General features: G+C 44.1%; 1 protein-coding gene across 4 annotated transcripts in view; it reads left to right on the top strand.

The window, feature by feature from the left end:
• Positions 1 to 27,649, top strand: part of DOCK2 (dedicator of cytokinesis 2) — a 372,626-nt gene that overhangs the window by 8,302 nt on the left and 336,675 nt on the right. For 2 of the 4 annotated variants that reach the window (XM_070414430.1, XM_070414429.1), the window contains exon 2: positions 5,688 to 5,771. In XM_070414430.1, the coding sequence (XP_070270531.1) occupies positions 5,688 to 5,771 (84 nt within the window). Of the gene's footprint in view, positions 1 to 5,687; positions 5,772 to 24,932; positions 25,064 to 25,280; positions 25,333 to 27,649 lie in introns of those variants that run through there. The other 2 variants (XM_070414431.1, XM_070414433.1) reach the window with 2 other exon arrangements.

Raw genomic sequence — 27,649 nt, 5'->3', positions numbered from 1 at the left:
CCTTGTAGGATGTTTAGCAGCATCCCTGACCTCTACTAGCTGGATGCTAGGAGCTCTTCCATTACCCCATTCCCAGGTTGTGACAAATAAAATGCCTCTAGATATTGACAGATGTTCCGATGCAGGCAAAATTATCCCTAGTTGAGAATCACTGCTTTAGAGTCCCAACTTTCCTCTCATTGGTTGGGAATGCCACTTTGGTCCACTAACAACCGAGCACAGAGATATGCAACCCACATGGTCATTTGTGGATCCATTAGGGGTCCAATAAGCACCTGGCAAAGAGCAGCTGCTAAATACATGCCCACTAGTGAGCGGCAGTATGGTGCAGTGGCTGAGGGAGTGTGCTCTAGAGCTAGCCTGCTTGGGGTGAAATCCTGGCTCAGCTTATTCCTCGCTGTGTCGCCCTGGGCTACTCACTTGATCTTATACTACCTCAGTTTTCTCATTTGTAAAATGGAGCTCATCATGGTTTCACCCACCACAAGAACTGTGGTGAGGATTAAGTATGTGACTGTGGCTAAAGCCCCTGGAAGAGTGTCTGGTCCATAGAAAGTGCTCAGCAAAGGTTGTCCTCTCTCTGTCCTCTCTTGGTTGATGGAGGAATACCACCTCCTCCTTGGTTTCCTCTGGCTGTGATTCTCCTGCTCATTCACTGCTGACTTGCACCACTTTTGAGCTCTGGCCTTGCTGCCTGACACTCCTGCTGGGTCATCTCATTCACCTGAAGCAACACCAGGATGTTGCCTCCGTGCTGAGGCTGTCGACACAGGCCAACTGCTTGTCCATTTCAGTGAACGTGCTTTCCTTGAATCCAAAGTGGACCTGCCGGCCAGTTCTATTTCCCCCTGGAGTGGAGACAATCCAAAACCCAACTCAGGGACTGGAGAAGTGAGCTTCAGGCAATTACATTCCTTTTCTCTATTATTGTTCTGTTCCTCTTATATAGTTACTTGGTGTTTGCTGAAGCTTTTGTTTTCAAACATTTCAGCAAATGGCAGGGCCCCAGATGAGGTACAAATCCATCCTGAAGGGTCACAGGGTACTTGGTGGCTACAGTCACAATTGGCAGCCAAGCTGGGTCAGCATCTGTTGAAGTAAACTCAAGAAATGCAAGAAAGATCCAGAAGAAAGGACATATCTGCCCTTCATGTTTGTATCCCTTCAGCTCAACAAGTATTTTATTAAAGCTCAGTAAATACTGATAGAACTTCTACTCTGGACCAGGTCCTGAGATATCAACAAGGGAGGTTCAGTCTCCACCCTCACTGAGGCTGGAGAAGACAGGAAATGAACAAGTCTAACACACACACACACACACACACACACACACACACACACACACTTGTGACATCAGCAATGGGCTAGTCAGGGAAGCAAGGACTTTGGACACTGTTCTGGGTTTGAATCCACTTTCTACCAATTAATCTCTGAGTTTTTCACAGATTATATGGAGGGTAATACTTTGCAGGGTTACTGTGAAGATTAAATGAGCTCATAACAAGAAAAATGCTAGGGATTTTGTCTGTCTTATCTATCACTGTAAGTCCAGTAACCAGGACAGTGCCTAGCACACAGTAGGTGTTGAAGTGAATATCTGTTGAAAAATCACATGTGCTTGGTACACAGTACATGCTCAATAAATCTGTTTACCATTTGGGGGGAAGCAGTGTGTACAGAGGTTAGAATCTAAACTTCTGAATCGCTCTGTCTGCTCTGTCTCTCTAATCTTTCTGGTAGATAACTTGTTTACCTTCCCGGTGCCTCTCCTAACATTGCAAAGAGCACTGAGACCCCACCCTCATTTCTATGAGCCACGTGATGTAACAAAGTTGTTTACTTTTTTCTTACTTCTCTCAATTTGGGCTTCTGGTAAGCAGGGTGCTTCCATATGTGCTTCCATATGTTAACTAGAATTGGTGGCTAGTTAGTAGATCCAATTTCCAGGATTGTTGGAAGACCCACCTGCCTCAAAGTAGCTACTGTCTTGTCCACCCAAGATTTCCAGCATGAGAGTCCTCACTGGGTTCAGTGACCCAGGACTTGAAACACCCTTTGATCCTTGGCCATACGCCATATGTATTTTAGTCTGGGTGGGCTTGTCAGTCACCAACTGCTGCCTTGGTTCCTGAGCATAGCATTTGGATACAGATGGAATCCTCCTTGGGGAAGCGTCAGTGTTCTCCAGGGCTGGAGACCTTGCATGAAAGGGGAAGCTGGGATGGGTGTCTATGGAAATCCTTTGCCCACTTGTCTGTCTTCCATAGGTAGGCATGGCTGGGGCGGGGCAGGTTATGATTTCAACAGTTTTCACTTATTCTCTGTCCTATATCTTCCTTGTGTTTTTCTTCCCTTTTCATCCCTCACTCAGAAGTTGAGAGGGGTTAGGCCAGCCGTGGGCAAACTGATCCGGCCCGTTTGAAATGAATAAAACTAAAAAAAAAAAAAGACCGTACCCTTTCATGTAATGATGTTTACTTTGAATTTATATTAGTTCACACAAACACTCCATCCATGCTTTTGTTCCGGCCCTCCGGTCCAGTTTAAGAACCCATTGTGGCCCTCGAGTCAAAAAGTTTGCCCACCCCTGGGTTAGGCCTGCAGAGAATGGGGAAGAAGGTCACCTGTTCTTACACTGGTCAGAAGCAACTCAAGGAGGGTCATAGATAAGCAATCAGGCTTCAGCAGAGAGTGGCATTCTGGTTCAAAGTTTCCTGTTAGTCATTTAGAAAACGTAACAGAATTGGGTATTGGTGTGCAAAGCCACTTCCTTTGTCAGTAATGTCTACTTTTCCCCAAAAGGAGCTTTGAGAACACAAGGCCTTATGCAAGCAGAAACACATTTATAAATTACAGGGCAGCATCAGTTACTTTTATTTTCAGAAGGTATGAGTCCTTGGAATGAATACAGAGCTGCACGTTGAATATCAAGTTTCAAGACCTGTTCAAGACACCTTCTTAAGTTGATTGATTGGGACCTTCCCACCTAACAGAGCTGGACAGAGCGTTCGGAAGATTGCAAGGAAAAGCCAGGGATGAGACAGGGAACAGCACAGTCTTGCCCCACCCTCCAAATATCTGATGAACAGACCTAATTTGCTAGTACTCCAGGAGCAAACACATGTTATGGATGCTTTTCTTCTGTTGTAAACCTCAGTTGCTTCTCTGTTTCTGCCCAGCTTTGTGGCAGGCACGTCCTCAGTCCTCAGCCATACATCTGGGGCTAGAGGGAGCAGGGGGTAGACAGTCTGTAGACAGAGGGCACCAGCAATCTGGAGCATTTCCAATTGCCAGCAGCCTTTGTGGGAACAGGGTTTGAAATCAGGCCAAGCGTGGAGGGAATGAAGAAACAGGCCATGCTTATGCAGGAGAAGAAAATTCTGAATCCCCTGCAGGCCCTGTCAAGGTTCTCTTTTGGACAAAGGATTAATTTTATTGTGTGGACCCACAGGGTCATTGGTTGCAGAGTGCAGGGAAGCAGATTTAAAGGTGACATAAAGACAGCTCTGAAAGAGTGGATTGTTTAGGAGGTTTTACAATGCTAATAAAAAGGAAAGTGACTATCATTTATGGAGCAGCTACTATGGCCAGACATGGAGTCGGGCCCTATCTGTGTGCTAATCTCAGCTGAGTTTCCTAGGAACCCCTGTGAGGTAGTGACCAACATCTTGTCCATTCTGCAGTTAGGGAAACTGAGGCTTGGGGAGGTGATGATGCTGCTCAAGCAGGCTGCAACCGGCCCATACAGTGCCTTTGTGTGGGTTACAAAAAGACACCCCTCCCCTGGTGGACAAAGTACCTGGGTAGGCACAGGCTTTGGCCAGCAGATTACTGGTTAGGTGCCAGCCTCCACCGCTCCGTTATGGGTGGCCTTATTCAGGGAAGAACCTGCGCAATCACATGCTGTGGCTGTGGGCGTGAGGCCAGAGCTGGTAAATAGCAGAATTGGGCTTAAGAATCACTGTCTGACTCCAGAGACACTGGCTCTTATGAGATTTATCATCTCTCAGGATTAAGACCTTCCATCCCTGTGAATGTCTACAAGGCTAGTTGGTCCCTTGGTGAAAGGGCTGATGAGTATAGGTCTTCAAACTAAGTAGCCTGCAAGTTTCTCCTTTTCTGTCAGAGAATGCGGCTCAGAGAATGTGGCAAGACTGAAGCGGGAAGTAGGAACTGGTGAACACCTGAACACCTGCTACCCAGGTGTGGTGGGGAGGCAATGGGTGCAGATAATGAACAAGGCACAGGGCTGGGTTTGGGTCCTGGCTTTGTGATTTACCACCAGGCGGGTGAAGGGGAAGCATAGGTAATCCACTCAAACCCTCTGAACCTCAGTTCCCTCATCTTTAAGATGGGGGTAGTACCTAGCTCATGCAATGACAACATGAAAGGGCATTTAACAGGAATCAACATTATAAATGTGTCTTGTCTATGTTTGAGGAGGGTTCTGATCTCATTTCTTCTCCAAGGTCTCTTCACTGATGTGATCACTGTTTTCACTGAATCTGTAAGTTTTGGTAGGTTGTGTTTTCATGTTTTATTTGTCTCAAGACTTTTTCTCATTTTCCTTGTGAGCTCTTCTTTGATCCTTGGGTTGTTTAAGAGTATGTTGTTTAATTCATTCCTAGCTTTATTCCTTTGTCGTTGGAAAAGGTGATTTGCATAATTTCAGTTTTTAGAAAATTTCTTAAGACTTGTTTTGTGGCCTAACATATGGTCTATTCTGAAGAATATTCCTTATACACTTGAGAAGAATGTGTATTTTGCCATTGTAAGATGGAGTGCTCTGTATATGTCTGTAATTTTTGCTTATTTACAGTCTTGGTCAAGTCCTTCTTATTGGTTTTTATGCCTAGTTGTTGTATCCATTATTGTTAATGGAGTATTGAAGTCTTCAATTACTATTGTAGAACTGCCTATTTTTTCCTTTAATTTTGCCAATGTTGGCTTCATATATCCTAGTGTTCTATTATTAGGTATGTGTATGTTTATGATTGCTGTATCTTCTTTTTATATTGGCTCTTTTGCCAATATATAATGTCCTCCTGTGTCTCTTGCAATAATTTTTTTTACTTAAAGATTATTTTATTTAATATTAGTACACCCATCACAGCTCTCTTTTATTATACGTGTGGAACTTAAAAAAATTATTTCACTTTCACTCTATTTTTGTTTTTGGATCTCAAGTGAATCTTTTGTAGCCCTAGCCAGTTTGGCTCAGTGGGTAGATGGGCGGCCTGCGGACTGAAGGGTCCTCTTATACTCCATCTACAGTAATTTTCTTTATGCTCTCAAGTGTCTTCCTTCCTCAAGGCTTTTGCCCATGATGTCCCCTCTCCCTGAAATGCCCTTTCCCTCGGTGTCTCCATAGCTGAACTCACAAGGTTGCTGTGAGAGTGGGATGAGAAGATGTGCTGAGCATATGCTGGGCAGTCAGTAAGAGGTCAAGCCACAGGCGAGGGTGTAAACACCCTCCTCGTCACTCAGACCAGAATGGTAATGAATGGAGGCCTGTAGGAGCCAGGCTGGGCCCGAGCTGACTCCTGTGAGTAGGCAGTGGGTTGGATTTGTTTAGACCAGGTGGGCCGCCTGGGCATCAGATAAACTCGGGCAGGGAGAACAGGAAGGAACAGAGGTTCTCAGTGCCTAGAGGTCTCACCAGGTTGCGTCTCTCTTCCATCTTACAGCCATATACAACTTCCAAGGGAGCAGAGCCCCTCAGCTCTCCCTGCAGATCGGCGACATGGTACGCATACAGGAGACCTGCGGAGGTGAGTCCCTGTCCCTCAGAGCCAGGCCCCTTGGCTGATGGTGTCGAGATGCCCCCAGTACATGCTGCACAGCACGTCCCGCCCTCTGTTGGAACATGCAGCTTTGTAAAATATATTTAGCTAATGTTAGGAATGAGAATGTACTGAAAATAACACTTGTTTATTTTAGGAATTTATGCTTAGAAGTAAAGGCCTGACTGGCTTGTTTGAGGGGGGTGGTTTCGGCCTGTGACACTTTCTAGATACAATTCTTTATTAGTAATGATCTCATTACAAAGGAAAATCAGCATTATCAGGGTTCCAAAGGGCCCAGTGAATTATACCCCTGATTCAGGAGCGCTGCCGTGTACAACTATGTGGCTTGGGCTTTACACTGGGTCCCCAGTGCTTATCCCTTCATCAAGCTGGGAGCCCTGTCTTGGGCAAAGGGGTATCTTTTCTTCACACAGAGCTGCCATCCTCTTATGAAGCCAAGTGTCTAGTGGGCTGTGGCTACCCATGGTGGTGGTAGGGGGTCTTTGTAGAATCTGCACAAAGGCAAATGGTCTTGGACTCATGAGTCAGGCCACTAGAAATCAATGTGTATCACCTACGTCACTGATAAAATTGACAATGGGAACGTGGCTTAGGTCTAAGAGCCAAATGAGCTTGCTCATGTGTGGCCCACAGTCAGGCAGGCTCTCCCAGCTGCACCACCCCTTGGCTGCTTATAATTCTACCTCGTGGAGGGCATAGAGTGTGCTCTTCCTGTGGCCAAGCAAGGCAAGAGGAAAGAAAAGTGGAGTAGGCTGAGCACCCTGCCCCTGCCCCCAGTTAATACCCCAGGAGAGGCCCTCCTCCTGCCCTGGCTGGGAGTGAGGAGCAGATAGGAGCAGGCGTGCTACTGGCAAGGGGAAACAGAGAGCCAGGGGAAGGGAGGTGTTGCCTACAGAACTAGCCACTTTGGGCTTTTCACACATTGAGGGTGGGGCCCTGTGCTAGGTTCTGTGTAGCACATTCGTTCAGTTACTCCTCAGGGGGACAGGTAGCATCTCCAGTGTCAGGTTAGCTACACTCAATGTGCAAGGCGGCTCTTCAGGTTGTTGCAGGGGTGCTCATACAAACACATGCACACATACACAGACACATGTACACACGGACACAGACACACAAAAGGCAAACAAACAGAAAATTTTTTTTTGGCGGGTGGGGGGAGGATTTCAATATTTCAAAACACCTTTATAGGGGTCATCATGGAGAAAATGAGAAGCTGGTTCACCTTCTTTACCTTTATCCTATGCTTTAGTATTAATATTATTTTGGGTTGTATATGCGAGGATCCCATGTACTTTTCAGTTTCCAGGCCTAGAAAAATTCCTAGTCTGGCATTAAAACCTTTTATACACAGAGTAACTGAACCAGGGAGGGGGTTGAGGGGCGGGGGAGGTGGAGCAGAGAGGGAGAGGGGATGCTTTCCTAAAGACTCAGGTCTGTAATTCCTGACACCCTGCCCCATTTCTTACAAACCTAGCTCTGCCCTGTGGCAGATAAGCAAACTCTGGGTGTCTACCAAGGGTAAAGAATGAAACTAAAAGCAGCAGGATAGCTCTCCTCATGGCTTTTAGGTGCCACTGAGCGTTACTGCTAGAGACAGGCACGAGGCCTCACATTTGCAGGTGAGGACCCAAGGCTCAGGGAGGAGAGGTGACTGGCCTAGGGTCACACAATGAGCCAGTGGCCATCGTCTCCACCCCATGCCCATAACCCACACTCTTTCCTCCAAGCCATGCCTCCCAAGGCAGTGAGAAAGCCTCTGTAATCAGGCTTCCTGTCTTACATTTTGAACTTCAGACAAGTATTTTCTCTTCTTTTTATGCACTTCCCTTGAAGAAATCTTGGGGCAGTGCACAGACTACACAGGCTGCTTGTAGCCAGCCTTCTATGACTTCGACAGGGGCGTGGGGGCGGGGGGGCTTGGAGCCGGCCTTCGCAAAACCTACAATTGCCGACTCAAGCCACTTTCATTTGTCTTGGGATTGAAGTTCTTGCTTCTACCCTCTTTGGTCCTGGTTTCTACTTTTAATTCTATTTTATTAGTCTTATTTTAATGTATCCTTGTAGTAAGCAGCCCTGATACATTTCTAGAAAGATCTGGGCATATTTATTATTAAGTGATGGCCAATTCATGAGGAGTTTGAAAGTACAATGTTCAGAATTCTGTTAGAAAGAGTCTACATATCTGAGGACTCACACCCACACACTGGTACCCACATAGCGTTTTTCAAACTGGAATTTATGGAATCCTAAGGTTCCCCGAAGGGCCTTGGGCAGCTGAGAGCTCAGAGATCAGGTCTAGTGTCATCTGCTTTGCAGATGGGGTGTTCTGCCTATGATTCTGATTGAAAAACGGTTCCTCTGCAATATTTAAAAAAGTGAAAACCACAGTGTTAGTCAAAAATTAGTCAAAACGGAGTAGCAGAAAGAACTTGGGTGTGGCCATGAAACCCTCTTATAGAAACCTACCGTCGACATAAGAAATGTCCAAACTGGTAGAGAATTTTTATAAGAGTTTATTTGAGCCAATCTAACCGTATATGCCCAGAGTAAGATCTCAAAGGCTCCAGAGAAAAACAGTTTTCCAATTTATTTTCTGCATTTAAAATTAAGGTGTGGGGGAGGACACAAGGAAGATTGCATGGAGGTGGGAAAAAGCAAGCTGGTGATGGAGTTAACACGGTTATGTGCTTTCTTGAGGGTGGTTATAGCTTATTACAAAGGTATGTTAACCTAGATGCACGGAAACAATGGGTAGGGCTTGCTTAAGGCAACTGTAAACGTTTTACTAAAAAATGTCATGCCTGGGATGTGGCTAGTCCCCATGACCTGCCCAGTGAGGAATTTATGATCACATATAACCCCTTTTTTGTACACACTACTTGAAAAATAAAATTGAACCAATTGAGAGATGAATAAAAAATGTACAATATGAGAATTGCAAAGTTGTGAAAAAGAAATAGGGTGAACATTGAGTCCAGATGAATCCATTTATAAATATTAGTATTAAAAGTCATAATGTTTATGGCTACCAGAAAGAATGTAATTGTCAGGAAACTGGACAATTAAAAACAACTAATAAAATCATGAAGTAGGGAGCCCGGCCAGTGTGACTCAGTGGTTGAGCATTGGCCTATGAACCAGTAGGTCACAGTTTGATTCCTGGTCAGGGCACATGCCCAGGTTGGGGCTCGATCCCCAGTGGGGGTCATGCAGGAAGCAACCCATCAATGATTCTCTCTCATCATTGATGTTTTTATCTCTCTCTCCCCCTCCCTTTCTCTCTGAAATCAATAAAAACATATTTAAAAAAAATTATGAAGTAGGGAGAGCAATGAAAGAGAGTAGATTAATTCCATGATAGCACTTTTATAACAGAGTTGGTTTTAATTAGAAATAAAACATGTAACTAAAAAAAGCCATAACCACTCCAGTTTTTTAGTTTTTTTCATGACTATTTTCATTTTAGAGGAAATTTTTGGAAATCTTTTTTTGTGAAGAAGAAACATTTAATTGAAGTTTCAATATTTCCTTCAATTTCACTTCTTTTCTCCTGTTAAATACAAATAAGATTAAGTTTGAGATTTGTATTTACATAGTATCTCTACTCTATGCTGATTTTTATGAGAGCATTTAAAATTATATTTCATCTATTTATCCATCTGTCATTTTGTATACTAATTATAAATGAAAGTTGACTGGAATGATATTAGAAGTGTTTTCCTTTTTCTGGGTAATGAGATGCAAGATGATTCTTTTAGCTTTTATATTTCTACTCTTCTTAGTTTAAATTCTTTATAACAACACATGTCTATTTTAGACAAAAATAATATAGTCTTGATGATTTGAAACACATATCTCCAGATATTAGCACCGATTAATATTAGGTGATAGGAATGTGAATAACTGGTTTTTTAAATTGTATTTTTTGTACTTTTTAGTTGTTTTTAAACCTCTGCTTCCTATACCCTCACTCCCCCCGCAAAAGTGGAAAGAGCATGGGCTTTTGAATCAGAAAGTTATTCTCTGCTCCACTACCCACCAGCTGAGGGACCCTAGGTAGGTAAGCTTCCGTCTTCTCACTTGTGAAGTGGGTTATTACCACCTTGCTCCTGGCCTTTTTCCGAGGATAAAATGAGGGAAAGTAGAGAAGCTGGCCAGCTCCGTGCCTATGGCTGAGATGCTCCTGTTGCTAATTTCCTCTCCTCCCCCATTATAGAGAGTGACACTGCAACTTTACAGAATGGCCAGGGACCCCTGAGGCTGGCCCTCTCCTTGCCTGGGATGGGTGAGACTAGCCCTGCCCTGCTTGTGTAAGAGATTTACTCAGCTGGGTAGATGAGGAAGACAAAAACCTGCCCTGGAACCTTAGACATGAATGAATTTCGTTCTCTGGAGCTCAAGCCTTTGGACTAACTTTTTATTATGAAGATAATAATTTGTTGTCATAAAAAACTGAACAGTTCAGAAGGATACCTGTTGCTAAGCCTTAGACACCCTAATGCTTATTTCTTTGTCCACCTTACATTCTCAGGCTGCCTCTTCTACCCAGAGGCAGCATAAACATTCTGTGTCCTGACTTTACTAGTGAATGTGGAAACACATGTAAGGATTTATTGGGCAGTCAGAGCTCCACATAAAAAAGCAGTGCTCTTTCCCCCCAGTCACTTCCTTAACTCACACTTGGTTGACATCTTTCCTGATATTTAATGACATCTCAGAAGAAGACTTCATTTCCATATCCAGTGTAATGTTCCTCTCCTTCTTCACTTTCCCCAGCTTCCATGAGGCTGGGGCTGGGAGTCTGAAGTTCTCCCTTTCTCATTCTCTGTCTTCCCTGATCAAATGAGCCCAAAGATCAGCCTGTCCCCTGCACCCGAAGCCACATAGCTGGGAAATGAGATGCCAGCTACCCCCCAACATCTCTGAGAGGATCTCCTGGCCTACACCTCCAAGCTTGGATTGGGTTTGGCGTATGAGGGAGCTATACCATGCCCTCCTTGGGTGACCACATCTGCCACCTGCAAAGATCTCTCTGTCTCTCTGTCTGTCTCTGTCTCTCTTCTGATTACACAGACCGTGGTAGTGGAGGTAGCCCAGCTTTGGGAGTAGCCCAGCTTCTTCAGACTCTTCTTTATGAGCTCTTCTGACGGAATGTCTGCTCCACCCTCAGTTATTTGCTACCTGAGTCTCTTTCTGGGGCAACAGAGAAAGTCCCATTCCATCTACTGATACACACGCTATCCCAGTCATGTGTGTAAGATCACACAGACAGTAAGTTGTAGATCTTGATTCAAATCCAGGCTTTGGTTCCAGAACTCACCCTCTTAACAGGACCAGTCATTTTATTGCTAGCTTTACCCAGTGGCCAGATAAGTTTCTATTGAACGAGTACAAAAAACGTTTTACATCAACACTAAAGGCACACTTTAAAATTAAATACCCATTGCATTTTGAAGTTATTTATTACATGTTCTTACAAGCTAATATCTTTTTAAAGTATGATACTTTGTAAAACACTGTGTAATATGAAGTGAGAATTCTTGTGATCCTTCCGCAATGTCTTTTAACTACTGTTGGTACTAGCTTCTGTTTGATCTTAGTATTATTAGATACCTCAATCATACAGGAAAGTCAAATACACCCAGGCACTCACCACTCAGGGAAACAAATATTAACGTTTCCCACGTTTACTTCAGACATTTTTTTCAGAAACAAAAATTTTAGAGGCAGTTGAAACTCCATCTTTACTCCTCCCTTATTCCATCATTGTATTTTTGTCCACACTATAGGTAACACATCCTGAAATTGAGATGTTTTCTTCCTCTCTAAGGTTCTGTACCTTCGCCAGACATGTTTACCTTCATAATCCTGTGTGTTTTGTTTTTTTTTTTAAAAAACCAGTTTTTGCAACAATTCTATGGGGTAGGTGTTATTTTCCCCAATTTACAGATGGAAATGTAGGCGCTGGGAACAGCACCTGGTGTCTGACCCGTGACGTCAAACCAAACACCTCTTTATCAAAATTTTAAGCTTGGTTAATTTGCATAAAATATTTCGTCTGGAATTTATTCTCTATTACTTTTGCAACACAAATTGCCTCTGCTGCAGTGTGGGATGGTTGTAACAGCACACAAGCTATTATAGCTCGTGGTTCCAGGGATGAACAAGTCTCAGGTCTGAAGCTCAAGGAAATGGAATCTTACCTCACCTCATTCCTTTGGGTGATCTGAGCTCATCCGAAGAGGAAAAGGGAGAAAACGAAGCAGGGGTCACAGGGGTCACATAGAAAGGGTTCAAGGCCTGGGTTAACAATTTAAAAGTGTGCGGTTGGGAGCTGGGTGTGGCTGTGGGCTCTCTGGTGTGTGTGCTCAGGAAGGAGCGCCTTTGGGAGTCTCCAGGAAGAGACTCAGTGACAGCAAATCTAATGAGCATACACAACACAGCCTACAACAGAGCTCCCATCCCCTGATTCCTCTGCTCCACAGCCTTGACTGCCGCTCCACCAGCCAAGAATCAACTCTACATTCAAACAGGGAATCAGAGTAGCTGGTGGATGCCAATCCTGAGGGAAACAAACCAGCGTCAGTGCATCAAGCAGGCTTTTGGGAAACCAGAGGCCTAGAGACTTTCCTGGGAGGTCCTGCCTTTGCCCAGAGACCCCTCCCCCCATCCCCCTCAAACCTGGGTGCTAACACCTCCCCCTCCTTTTCAGAGTAGCAGAGTGGAGCCTGTCTGATCTTAGTAACAACCTTCCATTAAGGCAAAGGGGTTCAGCCTGAAAAACACTGATATTCACAAAGAGCAGATGGGCAGGCTGGGTTGCGATTAGGCAGCTGCTGGCTTTTCGCACTCCCTTTTCTTAGAAAGGGGAAGACTCACAGGAAAGACGGAGGGATTCCTTGTTGGGGAAGGGTCTTTGCACACAAGAAGTTCCTTCCCTGACTCACCCTAGGCCTCGCTCTGGCTCTGAAAGCTTAGAAGGAGTTAAGCTAATGTTAGTAGGAGCAAATGAATGTATTCGATGAAAGGTGGGATTTGTGTGAAAGGGGTTATATTTAGACCCATGTAATTAAAGATCCATTTATGGGTGAGCATCCTTAAACAGACAAATATAAAACTCATGAATACCAAATTCTCTCTGGGTAACTGGCTGGAAGCACACACACTCACATATACATACTCTGAGCCTGCCTCAGTCCATTCAAGTAGAAGGAAATGTCACCATCAGTCTCCACTCAGGTCTGATGAATTTTGAGCCTCATTACTTAGGGCTACAATAAAGAACTTTATATTTTGGACTCCTTTAAAACATGTGTATACTTTTTGTTGTTGACAGTATTACAGATGTTCCCCATTTCTGCTTCCCTTTACTCCCCTCCACCCAGCTTCTGCCCTTCCTAGGCCTTTACCCCACTATTGTCTGTGTCCATGGCTTATGCATACATGTATTTAAGTTCTTTGGTTAATCTCTTCCCATCCTCCTCTTCCCTCTGAGATCTGACAGTCTGTTCCATGCATTCATGTCTCTGGACCTATTTTGTTCGTCAGTTTATTTTGTTCATTAGATTCTACATGAAGTGAGATCATGTGATAGTTGTCTTTCTCTGACTGGCTTATTTCACATAGCATAATAATCTCCGGGTCCCTCCATGCTGTGGCAAAGGGTAAGAGTTCCTTCTTTTTTTTTTTTTTTTTTTTTTACAGCTGCATAATATTCCATGGTGTAACTATACCACAGCTTTTTTTATCCACTCATCTGCTGATGGGCACCTGGGCTATTTTCAGATCTTAGCTATTGTCAATAACACTGCTATGAACATAAGGTTGCATATATTCTTTCTAATTGGTGTTTTAGGATTCTTAGGATATATTCCTAGAAGTGGAATAAATCAAACGCAGTTACATTTTTAATTTTTTGAGGAAACTCCATACTGTTTTCCATAGTGACTGCGGCAGTCTGAGTTCACACCAGCAGTGTACTAGCAGTGTGCCATTGGTATTTCCTCCACATGCTCACCAGCACTTGTTTGTTGACTTACTGATGGTAGCCATTCTGACAGGTGTGAGGTGATAACTCATTGTCGTTTTACTTTGCATCTCTCTGATTAGTGACTTTGAGCATTTTATCATATGTCTCTTGGCCATTTGTATGTTCACTTTGGAGAAGTGTCTATTCAGGTCCTTTGCCCATTTTTATTTTTTTAATCCTCACCTGAGGATATTTTTCCATTGATTTTTAGAGATAGTGGGAGAGGGGAAAACAGAGATAAAAATCCACTTGAGAGAAATACATCGATTAGTTGCTTCCTGCACAAGCCCCAACCAGGGCCTGGGTCTGGGAGGAGCCTGCAACCAAGGTACATGGCCTTGACCGGAATTGAACCTGGGACCCTTTGGTATGCAGGCTGATGCTCTAGCCTGGATTTTAAAATTCGATTGTTTGTCTTCCTTTTGTTGAATTGTATGAGTTTTTAATACATTTTTCAACTTAACCTTTTATCAGATGTATCCTTGGCAAATATATTCTCCCATACAGTGGGTTCCCTTTCCATTTTGAGGATGTTTTCTTTTGCTGTTCAGAAGCTTTTTATTTCATTTATTTTTTAAAAATATATTTTTATTGATTTCAAAGAGAAAGAGAGGGAAAGAGAGATAGAAACATCAATGATGAGAGAGAATCATTGATCAGCTTCCTCTTGCATGCCCCTTACTGGGGGACAAGGCATGTATGTGCTCTTGACCTTGGAATTGGACCCAGGACCCTTCAGTCGACAGGCCAACGCTCTATCCACTGGACCAAACCAGCGAGGGCTGTTCAGAAGCTTTTTAGTTTGATTGAGTCCCATTTATTTATTTATTTTCATTTGTTTCTCTTGCTCTAGGTGTATTGGTGAAAACTCTGCTCCATGAGATGTCTGAGATTTTGCTGCCTATGTCTTTTTCTAGGATTTTTGTGGCTTTGTGATTAGCATATAAGTTTCTTATCCATTCTGAGATTATTCTTTTTAAAAAATATATATTTTATTTACAGAGAGGAAGGGAGAAGGATAGAGAGTTAGAAACATCGATGAGAGAGAAACATTGATCAGCTGCCCATCGATCAGCTGCCTCCTACACAGCCCCTACTGGGGATGTGCCAGCAACCAAGGTATATGCCCTTGATGGAATTGAACCTGGGACCCTTTAGTCCTCAGGCCGACGCTTTCTCCACTGAGCCAAACCGGTTAGGGTCCGAGATTATTCTTGTGTATGCTGTAAATTGGTGGTCTAATTTCATTTTTTTTTTTTGCAAGTACCTGCCCAATTTCCCCAACGCTATTTTTTTAAGAGGCTGTCTTGACTCCATTGTATGTTCTTTCCTCCTTTGTCAATATTAATTGACCACAATGGTGTGGGTCTATTTCTAGGGTCTTTGTTCTGTTCATTTGATCTATATGCCTGTTCTTGTGCTAATACAGGGCTGTTTTGATTACAATGGTTTTGTAATCTAGGTTGATATCTGGTATTTTTATTTCTTTAACTTTGTTCTTCTTTCTAAAGATTACTGTGAATATTTGGAGTATGTTTTGGTTTCATATAAATTTTTAGAATATTTGTTCTAGACCTGTGAAATATGCCATTGGTATTTTTAAAAAATATATTTTTTATTGATTTTAGAGAGGAAGGGAGAGGGAGAGAGGTAGAAACATCAATGATGAGAGAGAATCATTGATTGGCTGACTCCTGCACATCCCCCACTAGGGATCAAGCCTGCAACCTGGGCATGTGGCCTTGACTAGAATCAAACTTGGGACCCATCAGTCTGCAGGCCGACACGCTATCCATTGAGCCAAACCAGCTAGGGCATGCCATTGGTATTTTAATAGGGATTGTGTTGAATTGGTAGGTTGCTTTGGGTAGTATGGACATTTTAATCATATTAAATCTTCCAACTCATGAACAGGGTATATGCTTCCACTTGTTTGTATCTTTCTCTATTTCTTTTTTTTCAGTGTCATGGTTTAATCACAGGTATTTATTATGTTATTCAAGTTAGTCATGATAAATATATATTGAACACTTTAAATCACCATAGAAATGCATGAACAAAAGATTCTAGAAATCCCTCTAGTGTTAACTACAACAATTAAGGCTTGGCTAGAACAAGACTGCGCACAGAGACCACAAGGGGGTGCACCAAGAAAGCATAAAAGATGCGGAGACAAAAAAACATGACAGAAATGGAGGATATGGAGCTAAGAATCGCAATTTTGAGAGCTTGCCATAAATTCGTGCAGAGCCTCACGAAAACTAATGAGACCCTCGATGCTACGATAAAGAAATTAGAAAGTAAGCATACACGGACTGAAATAAAGAATATTATACCCAATAGCAGACCAGAGGAGCACAATAATCAAACCAAAGATTCGACAAAAAACACCCAATTGGAAAAGCAAAATGAAAAAAGAATCCGAAAGTGTGAAGATAGTGTAAGGAGCCTCTGGGTCAGCTTTAAGCGGTCTAATATCAGAGTCATTGGAGTGCCAGAAGATGAGAGACAGCAAGATATTGAAAACCTATTTCAAGAAATAATGGCAGAAAACTTCCCCCACCTGGAGAAAGAAATGGACTTACAGGTCCAAGAAGCGCAGAGAACCCCAAACAAAAGGAATCCAAAGAGGACCACACCAAGACACATCATCATTAAAATGCCAAGAGCAAAAGACAAAGAGAAAATCTTAAAAGCAGCAAGAGAAAGAGGCTCAATTACCTACAAGGGAATACCCATACGACTGTCAGCTGATTTCTCAACAGAAACTTTGCAGGCCAGAAGGAAATGGCAAGAAATATTCAAAGTGCTGAATACCAAGAACCTACAACCAAGATTACTTTACCCAGCAAAGCTATCATTCAGAATTGAAGGTCAGATAAAGAGCTTCACAGATAAGGAAAAGCTAAAGGAGTTCACCACCGCCAAACCAGTATTATATGAAATGCTGAAAGGTATCCTTTAAGAAGAGGAAGAAGAAGAAAAAGGTAAAGATACAAATTATGAACAACAAATATGCATCTATCAACAAATGAATCTAAGAATCAAGTGAATAAATAACCTGATGTACAGAATGAACTGGTGACTATAATGAATCAGGGACATAGAAAGGGAATGGACTGACTATTCTTGGGGGAAAAGGGGTGTGGGAGATGCGGGAAGTGACTGGACAAAAATCATGCACCTATGGATGAACTCAGTGGGTGGGGAGTGAGGGTGGAGGGTGGGGTGGGAGCTGGAAGGAGGGGAGTTATGGGGGGAAAAAAGAGGAACAAATGTAATAATCTGAACAATAAAGATTTAAAAAAATAATAATAGATACAAAAAAAAAAAAAAAAGATTCTAACAAGTCTGATGCTCAAGGACCTTTCATTCAGCTTGGGAGACAGTATCTAGTATGGTTAAATGTATAACCAATGTATAGTGTGATTAGAGCATTAAACAACACAAGAGAAAACACAGTGGCCATGAAACTGAAGTGAACTTTAAGTGCAATATACACAGGTCATAGGAGAAAAAGATCACAATTGCTAAAAGTCCTTATGTCATTCATTTACTTACACGAACTCTTTAATTTAAAGGGAGGGAAAAAAAGTCCTCGTTTCTTGGATACTTTCAATTCTTTCAGACTTTCTATACTTTTTTTTACACTTGATCTCATTTCCCATGCACAACTATATGAATTCAATGCTATTATTTCCATTTTAGAGACAAAGAAAGGGAAGCAAGAGTTAATCATTTACCTGCAGAGAGAGGACTGTAAGTAAGTGATGAGATTGGATTCAAACTCAAGTCTGTCTGTCTCAAACCCTGCTTTTATACCAGACCACACCCCTCCCTGAAAACTTTTGGTGAGCGTAAAACTAGGCACTAAGCATATAATTATGAGAATATTCCATGGGTTTGCAGGTTAGACATGAATATACATGCTGCCTGATTAGTATCAAATTGAGGTGCTCTTCTAAGCAAATGGTATATCCTATTTCCTTTTCTACAGAACCTGAAGGATTTCGATGCCTTATTTATTTATTTAAAATATGTTTTTATGGATTTTAAAGAGGGAGAGAGAGAAACAATGATGAAAGAGAATCAGCGATTGTCTGCTTCCTCCATGCTCCATATTGGGGATCAAGCCCACAACCCAGACATGTGCCCTGACCTGTAATGGAACTGAGCCACACCAGTGGGGCATTGGTGCCATTTTTAAGTATAAGGGACTCAAACAATTTACAGAACTAGTAACTGATGCAAAGATGTTCCCATTTGAAGACTTTGTCATGAGCCCCTCTACATACCCCACACCTGCCTATTTAAATTGTGCTCATAGGAGTGACTAAAAAAATGAGTATTTCCATTTGTCTGGATTTATCCTTTAAAGTGTGAAGAGAAAGATGTATTTCCTTGGCATGTGTGGTATAATATGCTTTGCACTCAGAGGTTGCTCAATAAAATTTGATGTTGGCTGAATAGGTGGTGGTGATGGTACCCAGAGTTGTTTTCTTTCAAGTCAAGACCATGGGCTTTTGGCCAATTGTCAATGTAAGAAACTTTCAATCCTGTGAAGAATTTTTGTGGGTTTATTCGAGCCAAACTGTCAACAAATGCTGGGAAACAGAATCTCAATGGATTGTGCTAATGCTCCAGAGAACAGCAGTTTTGCATCTTATTTTATACATTACAATCAACTGAGGAGATGCTGGTGGGTTACATGAAATCCATTGGTGATAGATTAGGAAGGTGGTAGAAAGCAAAGCAGGGAAACTTCTCAGATTGAATAAAAAGTAAAATGATAGTCACAGACTTCTTTGACTTAGGTGGGTGCAGGCTAGTTAACAGTCAACAATTACCTATAGCAATGAGGGGATTTGTGGTCTCCACAGAGTGATGCCTGAGCTTTGAGGGGTCCTGAAAAAGAAAACTTATTTTGACATTGCAAGAATATGTTATCAAAGATGCAGAAAGATAATGGATCAGCTCAGGTAAGGTAAAGATTGACCTTTTTCAGGGAAGATGCTGGCCTAGGACAGTGGTCGGCAAACTGCGGCTCGCAAGCCACATGCGGCTCTTTGGCCCCTTGAGTGTGGCTCTTCCACAAAATACCACGTGTGGGCATGCGTACAGTGTGATTGAAACTTCGTGGCCCATGTGCAGAAGTCGGTTTTCGGCCTGAGTGAGTCTGTTTTGAAGAAGTACTGTTGATATTTGGCTCTGTTGACTAATGAGTTTGCCGACCACTGGCCTAGGACATGACTACTCACAATAAGCTGCTGTTGGTTTAAAAAGTTTTAATTTCAGACCATACTTTGTGGTTACTTTAGGTCTCTGAGTTTGCAAGGCCACCATGCAGGCTTCGCTTGAACTAGCCAAGTTAGCACGTGGCCCCCTTTCATCCACACGATCAAAAAGAAAACAAACGTGTTCTGTCAAACGCTAGAGAAAGCCCTGCAGTCAGTATAAAAAGCCACTTAGTTTTCACTGGCCAGTGGTACTAAGTAGTTAGAGCGTAGGCCCATGCAGCAAAGGGTCTTGGGTGTGATTCCTGGCCAAGGGCACATATCTGGGTGGCAGGTGTCATCCCTGGCTCCAGGGGCATGTGCGGGAGGCAGCCAATTGATGTGTCTTCTTACATGGATGTTTACCTGTCTGTCTGTCTCTCCCTCCCTCCCTTCTACTCTTTCTGAAAATCCATGGGAAAAATATCCTCGGGTGAGGATTAACAAAAACTAAACATTTTTAAAAATCCACTTAATTTGAAATGCCAAACATTTTTCTTATAGCACCCTAGTCTCTGTTTAGGATGCTAAGACCAGAGAAATTTAGCGGTTCAACTGTTTTCTGTCATATTATAATGTTTAATACTCTATTGTCAGGTGATGAATCAGAGGGTAGGAGTTTACAAATCAGTCCCTAGGGTCTTTGCATTTCATCTTTCCAGGCAACCTGGAGTGATAGGCCTCCCTTAAGAAAACTAGTTCAAAAGCTAAGAAAACTTTGGCACAAAGAGAGAAAATATGAGCTAGGGCACTCAGCGGCTAATGACTAGAATGGCCCCACGTCATTCATATAGTTCATGTATGAGGAGACAAGAAGAAATCCTAAGTCCTCAGGCTGGATGTGGGCAACCTCTCCTGTGGCTCCATGCGCGGTATCCATCTAACCAGAACCTTGGCTGAGGTCGAGGAAGCACCCCATAATGAGCTGGTGTGGGCTCATGGACACATGCAGGACTGGCCCTGGAAAGAACGCAACCTTGCATGGCCTCTGAGCAGCAAGAAGGGGCCCTGCTACCTGCTGAGGAAGAAGAGATTTTGGAGGCAAATCAGGAAAAGAAAATCCCAGGAGATATGATGAACAGAAAAGAGCATCAGGTCTGAAGGAGCAGTTCCTAGGACTTGTCCGGACCCATTGAAAAGTTCAGGACGCTCAGTCCTCATTCAGGAAGAGCCAGGCACACTAAAGCAAAAAATCCTTCTTACTCCTGAGAACAAGAAGTAAAATTACCTATTGCCTACCTCCCTCCAAAACTAAGCAAATTACAAGGAGAAAAAAACATAAGAAAGCTATATGCTCATTTGGGCACAATCACAAGCAGATAACTGATGTAGCATATTGAAAAAGATGATAGCTTGTTTGCTGTTTTTTAAAGCTTAGCTTTTGATTTGACAGTTTTACGTTAAATGTCTTATCTTTGCGTATGCATTTACCTTGCAGAAAGGGATCATTATGATAAGAAAACGAATTGGTATTATTAACTACTAATACCACTTTTTATAAATGGATACAATTAACTCATAGAGTGGCAGCTTTTGCTGAAATTCTTCCTTCTCCTTTTTGAGCTTATTCTTATCTCTGACTGGAACTTGTGAACAGCTGTCTAGAATTGATGAGATGACCCCATTTGGGTCCCAATCAGCTCAGCAGGAGAGATTGTCATGCTTAGGAGCTGAGTGTCACTGATGTAGTAAAAGTAACAAACTAAAGTGCAGTTGAGGGAAAAACTCACAGGCTAATCCCTCTAAAGATTCCCTTTACACAGAGCTGAGACTTTAGGAGGGAAATGTTAAAGTAATTACTAGAATAATAACTTATACATGTGGTTAAAACACTCAGTGTACTGAAAGTAGGGAGCTTTCTTCGAAGATTAGTTTGAAACGTAATGTGCCAGAGGCTCCCCCTGAGTGTCCCCAAGCCTGTCTGTTCCCTCTCTGCCCCCATAAAGGGTAGAATTTGCCCCAACATATTACCTCACCCTTTGTAGCCATGCAGAATGTCTTCCATCCAGAGGTTTCAGTGTTTCCACAAATGTAAATTAACAAGCCTCAGCATCACTTCTGTCCACAGAGATGGTTCATTTAAGTACCACAGAAATTCACCTAAATGGCCCTCTCAGGGTCACCTGACAAGTCCTTTGTGTCATCTGGTATTGGATATTCAAAGTGCAAAACTACTTGCAGCCTCATTACGGTTCCAAATTTATTGCATCCTTAGCAAGTACCACTGGAAGGATAAATCATCTTTCATCCTGATCAAGGCTCCTACCACTTGGCCTTCCTCAGTCTCACTGAGCGACCACATTCCTTGGAAGCCAGACTTCAGCCCTCCTCTTTCTTATCTTATCTGCCCCCAAACCTAAGTGAGGACAGAACATGATGGTTTTTTAAGATGTTTTAGGAATCACTTTGATTAAATAAATAGTTGGCCATATATATTTTTATTCCCCAAACTCATTATTAATCCAGTGAACAAATATTGATTAAAAACTTACTGTGTTTCCTGCCACTCATGTGCTAGACACAGGGAACACTTCAGTCATGCTCCTCCCTTCATGGGAAGGACAGACAGTAAACAAGAATGAGCCACACTGTGGTCAGTGCTATGAAGATGACAAACGTGATGGGCTGGGTGAGGCAGGTAGGAATGGATGGACTGGGGAAGCTCACTAAGCAGGTGATATTTGAACTGAGACCTGGAGCATGAGAGTAAGTCAGACTTTCCTTCCTTCCTTCCTTCCTTCCTTCCTTCCTTCCTTCCTTCCTCCCTTCCTCCCTCCCTCCCTCCCTCCCTCCCTCTCTCCCTCCCTTCGTCCCTTCCTCCCTTACTTCCTTCCTTCTTTCCTTCCTTCCTTCCCTTCAGATTTTCATTTCTAATAAAGTATACATCAATCTTTAATATTCCGCATTATAAAAAAGCTCTTTTGTGGTCATTTTATTTTTCCCCAGAGTATAAGGATCATGGGACCAAAAAGAGAGAAAACCACTGTGGTCCATCCCCAACCATGATGAGTCCATTTCTTGCTCTGACCTCATAAGGCGCCATTGTGATGCGATTCCAAGCCAATCCTATATAAGGTTCTGGCTGAGTCCAGGAAGCTGTTGGGTTGTAGTGGTTGGTTGGATTGGTTGTTAGTAGTGGATTGTCGGATTGATTGGTTTTTTCTTTTTACCTCTTCCTTATCCTTCTCATTTTACTCTTCCTCCTCCTCCTCCTCTTCCTCTTCCTCCTCCTCCTGCTCCCCTCCTACCACTTATCCCCTTCAGGGGAACATTTCAATCACCATGTGTGATTTTTTTGAGGACACATCGGCCAGAGTGGAGTGGCTGTGTGGGAACTATGCCATCCTCGATGACATCGGGAGGGGCTCCTTTGGAGAAGTGAGACTGGCCCGCCACCTCCTAACCAACATGAAGGTGGCTGTGAAAATAGTCAACTGTGAAGATCCCGCAGACGTGGCCGAAGAGATTTATTGTATGAAAGAACTAAACCACCCGAACATTGTAAAATTGTTCGAGGTGGTCAACAGTGACCACCAGGTATACCTATTTATGGAATATGCCTATTCCGGAACTTTATACCAACACCTAAAGAGGTGGGGTCCTTTATCGGAGGAGGCAGCACGAGCCCCATTCCAGCAGCTGCTGTCGGCTGTGTACTATTGTCACCAGAAACATATCGTCCACCGGGACATAAAACCGGAAAACATCCTGCTGGATATGGGGCTGAACATAAAGCTGGCTGACTTCGGGCTTAGTGGCGTGTTTAAGGATGAAAAACTCACCAGGTTCTGTGGCACTCCCAACTATAAGGCCCCAGAATTGTTCAGGCTAGAGCCTTATGAAGGCCCGAAGGTAGATGTGTGGAGTATGGGGGTCGTGCTCTATAACATGCTGACTGGAGTCCGTCCATTTGTGGGCAAAACTGTAGAACAACTCAGGGAGCACATCTTGAGCGGGGACTTTTCTATTCCGTCTTTTCTATCTGTACCGTGCCACACACTGTTAAAGACCATGATCGATATCGACCCCGGCCGAAGACCCACCCTTGGAGTAATAATGCGAGACGTCTGGGTCAATACGGGGGAGGCGGAGGAAATGACACCCTACATCGAACCATCCTGTACTCAATTAGACCCCCAGGTAATTCAAATAATGAGGACACTGGGGTATGAACAGGAGGAAATAGAATCATCCCTGATGGAGAGGAAATTTAATGACATCATGGGCACTTATCGCATCTTAAATATGAAACTTACCATCGGTGGCCGAACAATAAAAGTAAGTCCCATATCCTCCTCTGACTCCAACAGAACCCTCCGTACAACCCAGGGGACTTGGGGATCCTGGAAGAAAAGCAGAGAACCTCTGAATCCCCCACCGAGCCCAGAGTTCAATGTGTCCACCACCACACCACCAGGGGCCCTGGATTGGAGTACTGCCACCCCTCCCATTAGAGTGGAGGTGAAGAGGATCGTCGTCCAGAAAGACAGTGCGCACTTGGAGAACATCAGCCAGGCTGCCAGTGCGCACTTGGAGAACATCAGCCAGGCTGGCCGTGCGCACTTGGAGAACACCAGCCAGCCTGCCAGTGCGCACTTGGAGAACACCAGCCAGGCTGCCAGTGCGCACTTGGAGAACACCAGCCAGGCTGCCAGTGCGCACTTGGAGAACATCAGCCAGCCTGCCAGTGCGCGCTTGGAGAACATCAGCCAGGCTGCCAGTGCGCACTTGGAGAACATCAGCCAGGCTGCCAGTGGGCACTTGGAGAACATCAGCCAGGCTGCCAGTGCGCACTTGGAGAACATCAGCCAGGCTGCCAGTGCGCGCTTGGAGAACACCAGTCAGGCTGCCAGTGCGCGCTTGGAGAACACCAGTCAGGCTGCCAGTGCGCACTTGGAGAACACCAGCCAGGCTGCCAGTGCGCACTTGGAGAACACCAGCCAGGCTGCCAGTGCGCACTTGGAGAACATCAGCCAGCCTGCCAGTGCGCGCTTGGAGAACATCAGGCAGGCTGCCAGTGCACACTTGGAGAACATCAGCCAGGCTGCCAGTGGGCACTTGGAGAACATCAGCCAGGCTGCCAGTGCGCACTTGGAGAACATCAGCCAGGCTGCCAGTGCGCGCTTGGAGAACACCAGCCAGGCTGCCAGTGCGCACTTGGAGAACACCAGCCAGGCTGCCAGTGCGCACTTGGAGAACATCAGCCAGGCTGCCAGTGCGCACTTGGAGAACACCAGCCAGGCTGCCAGTGCGCACTTGGAGAACACCAGCCAGGCTGCCAGTGCGCACTTGGAGAACACCAGCCAGCCTGCCAGTGCGCACTTGGAAAAGAAGAGTCAGCCTGGCAGCGAACACTTGGAGAGTGCTAGCCAGCTAGACACCAGGGACTTAAGGAATGAGAAACTGACGCCGGCTCTCCAAGGTGACAATAAGGTTTCCCCTGTCACCCAGAGCAGCAGCAGCCCCAGAAGCTGTAGTGGAGGCACAGAGGTGAGAACCACTACCAACGGCCAAGCTGGGCCATCTTGTGAGGACAACCTGCAGTATTCATCGGATCATACCCAGCGCCGAAAAGGGATGGCAAGAAGGGTTTTAGGTTTTCTGAAAAGATTCCTGTGTTGCACAGGAGAAAATAAAAAAACACGTGTGAAAATCACACGGGTGGTACCTAAATAATGTTCAAGCGTGAAGTGTCGGTGGCCACACTTCACCCAGCCACCATGAGGACAAGAGAGTTCACCTGGCCAGAGAGTAAGGAGAAGACAGGGAACTCATCAAAACAATGAGCGGGACAGTTCACCACCACTCACTCGGCCAGATGCAAGGAGAGGTCAGTTAACCGCAGCCCACTCAGTCAAACGCAAAGCAACCTCAGTACTTGATTTCTGGATAAGAAAAGAATTCAGAGCCAAGACCCAAACTCGCTAGAGAAAATTTATTTGAGCAAACAAAGAGTAAGTACACTCGAAGAGAAATTTCAAGCTGGGGGTGGGGGGTGGATGAGGTGGGGAGAGAGGGAGAAGGGGCTAGGATTCCTTTTCAAACCCTGGGAGGGGAATTAACTGCTTTCTTCTTCAAACTGACCTATCAGGGGCTGTTCTGTTTCTGTTCCTGCATAGAAGTTAGCCTCCAGCCCTACCCCCCCCCCCCCCGCCCCCTTGTTCTCTACAGGTGGGGGTCTACCACATCTACCACATGACAACCACATGCTGGAGGAGAAAAGGTCAGGAGAATCCCACCTGCATAACCGGAGGCATTCTAGGGGGGAGAGAAATCCCAAGGGCAAGGTTTTGAAGTGGATATTTCCAATATCTGCTCTCCCAGTTCCTTTTCATCACTAGGTGTCCAGGGTGTTCTGCCCTGGTGACCTTCTGTAGCTGGCCCGTCGTCCTTGCTCTGCTCATGTCTGTCTAACTGCCTACAACTGAGGCTTAGGTGACAACCAGACATCATCCTGCCGGGAGGTGACAGAGAGAGGACTGGATCTCTAGGCTGTGATTCCTTTTTGGTGTGCTGGGATATTTTTAATCTCTCCTCCCTCCCCACCACCTGCAACTCCTAGGTGACTAGAGAATTTAGGTACATTTCATTTTGGTATTTGGGATGTGGGAAGAGCGGACAATGGGTGTATTTTGGCACCTCACAATTGTCCAGAAGAATGGTTAAAAAAATCCCTTTTCTCATCTCCCCCCGCAATGCACTTTGTGAGTGTTCCATTTAAGAAAAGAAGTGCAATGACATGGGAAGGATTAGCACAAAACCCCTTGCTATTATTTAACCGGAAAGAACGATGAGCCTCGGGCAAGTCCTGGGGTAGGATTAAGTGCTGTGTTACACTGAGCCTGCTTTGACTCAAAGCTCAAAGTCTGTTGTCAAGGATTTGGCTGTGCGTGTGCCTACTATTGGTATCTGCCTATTCAGGTCTTGGAGTACAGCTGGGTAAAGGTGACAGCTGACCAGATTAGGCAGCTGACTTCAGAAGGTCACAGAGGTCAGTGATCCAGCAGGGTGGGGATGTCAGCGCTGAAGTAGTTGACGCATTCTCGTCACCTAGCATGGGGAGATGGTATAAGCCCTTCTCGCCAAGTGTCATTGGGATTTATTTCTGAAAGCACCTAGCTCCACGTACATGGTAGGTGGACAATCAGTGTTGGTTGAACTTGCATAGGGGAGCCAGAGTGTGTATGTGGGGGGTAAAAGTCAATAGACTCCTTGCTCAGGAGTGAGCCGAAGTTCTGAGAATCAGGAAACCTACAAGTGTGCACAAGGAACTGAGTCTCAAGGGTCAGAGCAGGCAAAGTCCCTGGAATGGAGCCCCTGTGACAGAGATGCAGATGTGGGCATGAGCTTTGGGCAGGGTCTATTTGTCCCTTGATTGTTTTCCTGCTTTCTGGTGGATTTTGGTGGCCTTGGCCATCAAGTGGATTCAGGTCATTGCAACCAAGTGACCCTTATCTGTATTTGTACTCAAAGAGACAGTTATCTGTATTTATGCTCATCTCACAGGGGACATTGTGGCAGAACAGCTGGGAGGGCTGGATTTGAAGCCCTGCAGACATGCCCTTGAACCCTGATTGTGGAGATTTGGCCCAGTACATCAATTGACTTGAATCTCTACTTCTTTACCTATAGAATGGGAATGTTAATAGTTAGCCCACAGTACTGAAATAAGAAAATGCATGTACAACACTTAGCATACAGCTTTCCATGAATTAAACCATCAATAAATGGTAGCAAGTGATATTACAGAAATGCTCTCACACGAAGTTGGTGGGATGGGGAAGAACTGTTATTGTGCAATGCTTTGGAGTGTCATCTCTAGAGTCAGATACTTGGGTTGAAATCTTAGTTGCGTCACTCACCAGCTGTGTGACCATGAGCAAGTTGCTTAGTCTCTCCGTGCCTCTCTATTTTCACCTGTAGAATTGAGGCAGTAATTGTACTGACTTTCTAGGATTGTTGTGAAGATTAATTTATAATTCAAAACAAAACAAAACTAAAAGCTTGACCATAGTTGCTTGCACACAGCAAGCACTCAGAAGGGATAAGCTCTGTCATTAATGGCTAATTATTCCCAATAATGATGGAGAAATTAAAGAGGAGCATGAAAATAGAATGTCATGCTGTGTGGTGTGGTCAGGTTTTCACCGCTGGAAGTATTCAGCTGGAAAGTAGCTTAGTGGGCTGTGGTTTTGGGGATTCGGGTGCTGGGAGGATGAAGATCTTAGGCAACCACTATTCTCCTTCCTACATTAAACAGGAAGCACGGTATGATGGCTGCTTATGTTCAAATCCTGACACTGTCACTAGCTGTGTGACCCTGGGCAAGTTAGTTTACTTCTCTGTGCCTCAGGTAGACCACTCTCCTGCAAAATGGGGTGATTATTACAGTTCCTATCTCCTATGGTTGTTCTGAAGATTAAAAGGCTTCATATTCAAAGAGTGCTTAGAATGGTACTTAATTCCAAACCTGAGAATCTTTCTCTCCAACCTCTATTCCTTTTTTTCTGCTTTCCTTTTATCCTTTTTCTCTCTTTCGT

Source organism: Myotis yumanensis, unplaced genomic scaffold (assembly GCF_028538775.1).
Source record: "Myotis yumanensis isolate MYYU_CA2020_CCGP unplaced genomic scaffold, mMyoYum1.0.hap1 SCAF_5, whole genome shotgun sequence".
In the NCBI taxonomy this organism is placed as follows: domain Eukaryota; kingdom Metazoa; phylum Chordata; class Mammalia; order Chiroptera; family Vespertilionidae; genus Myotis; species Myotis yumanensis.
This window is presented reverse-complemented; position numbering and strand designations above follow the sequence as displayed.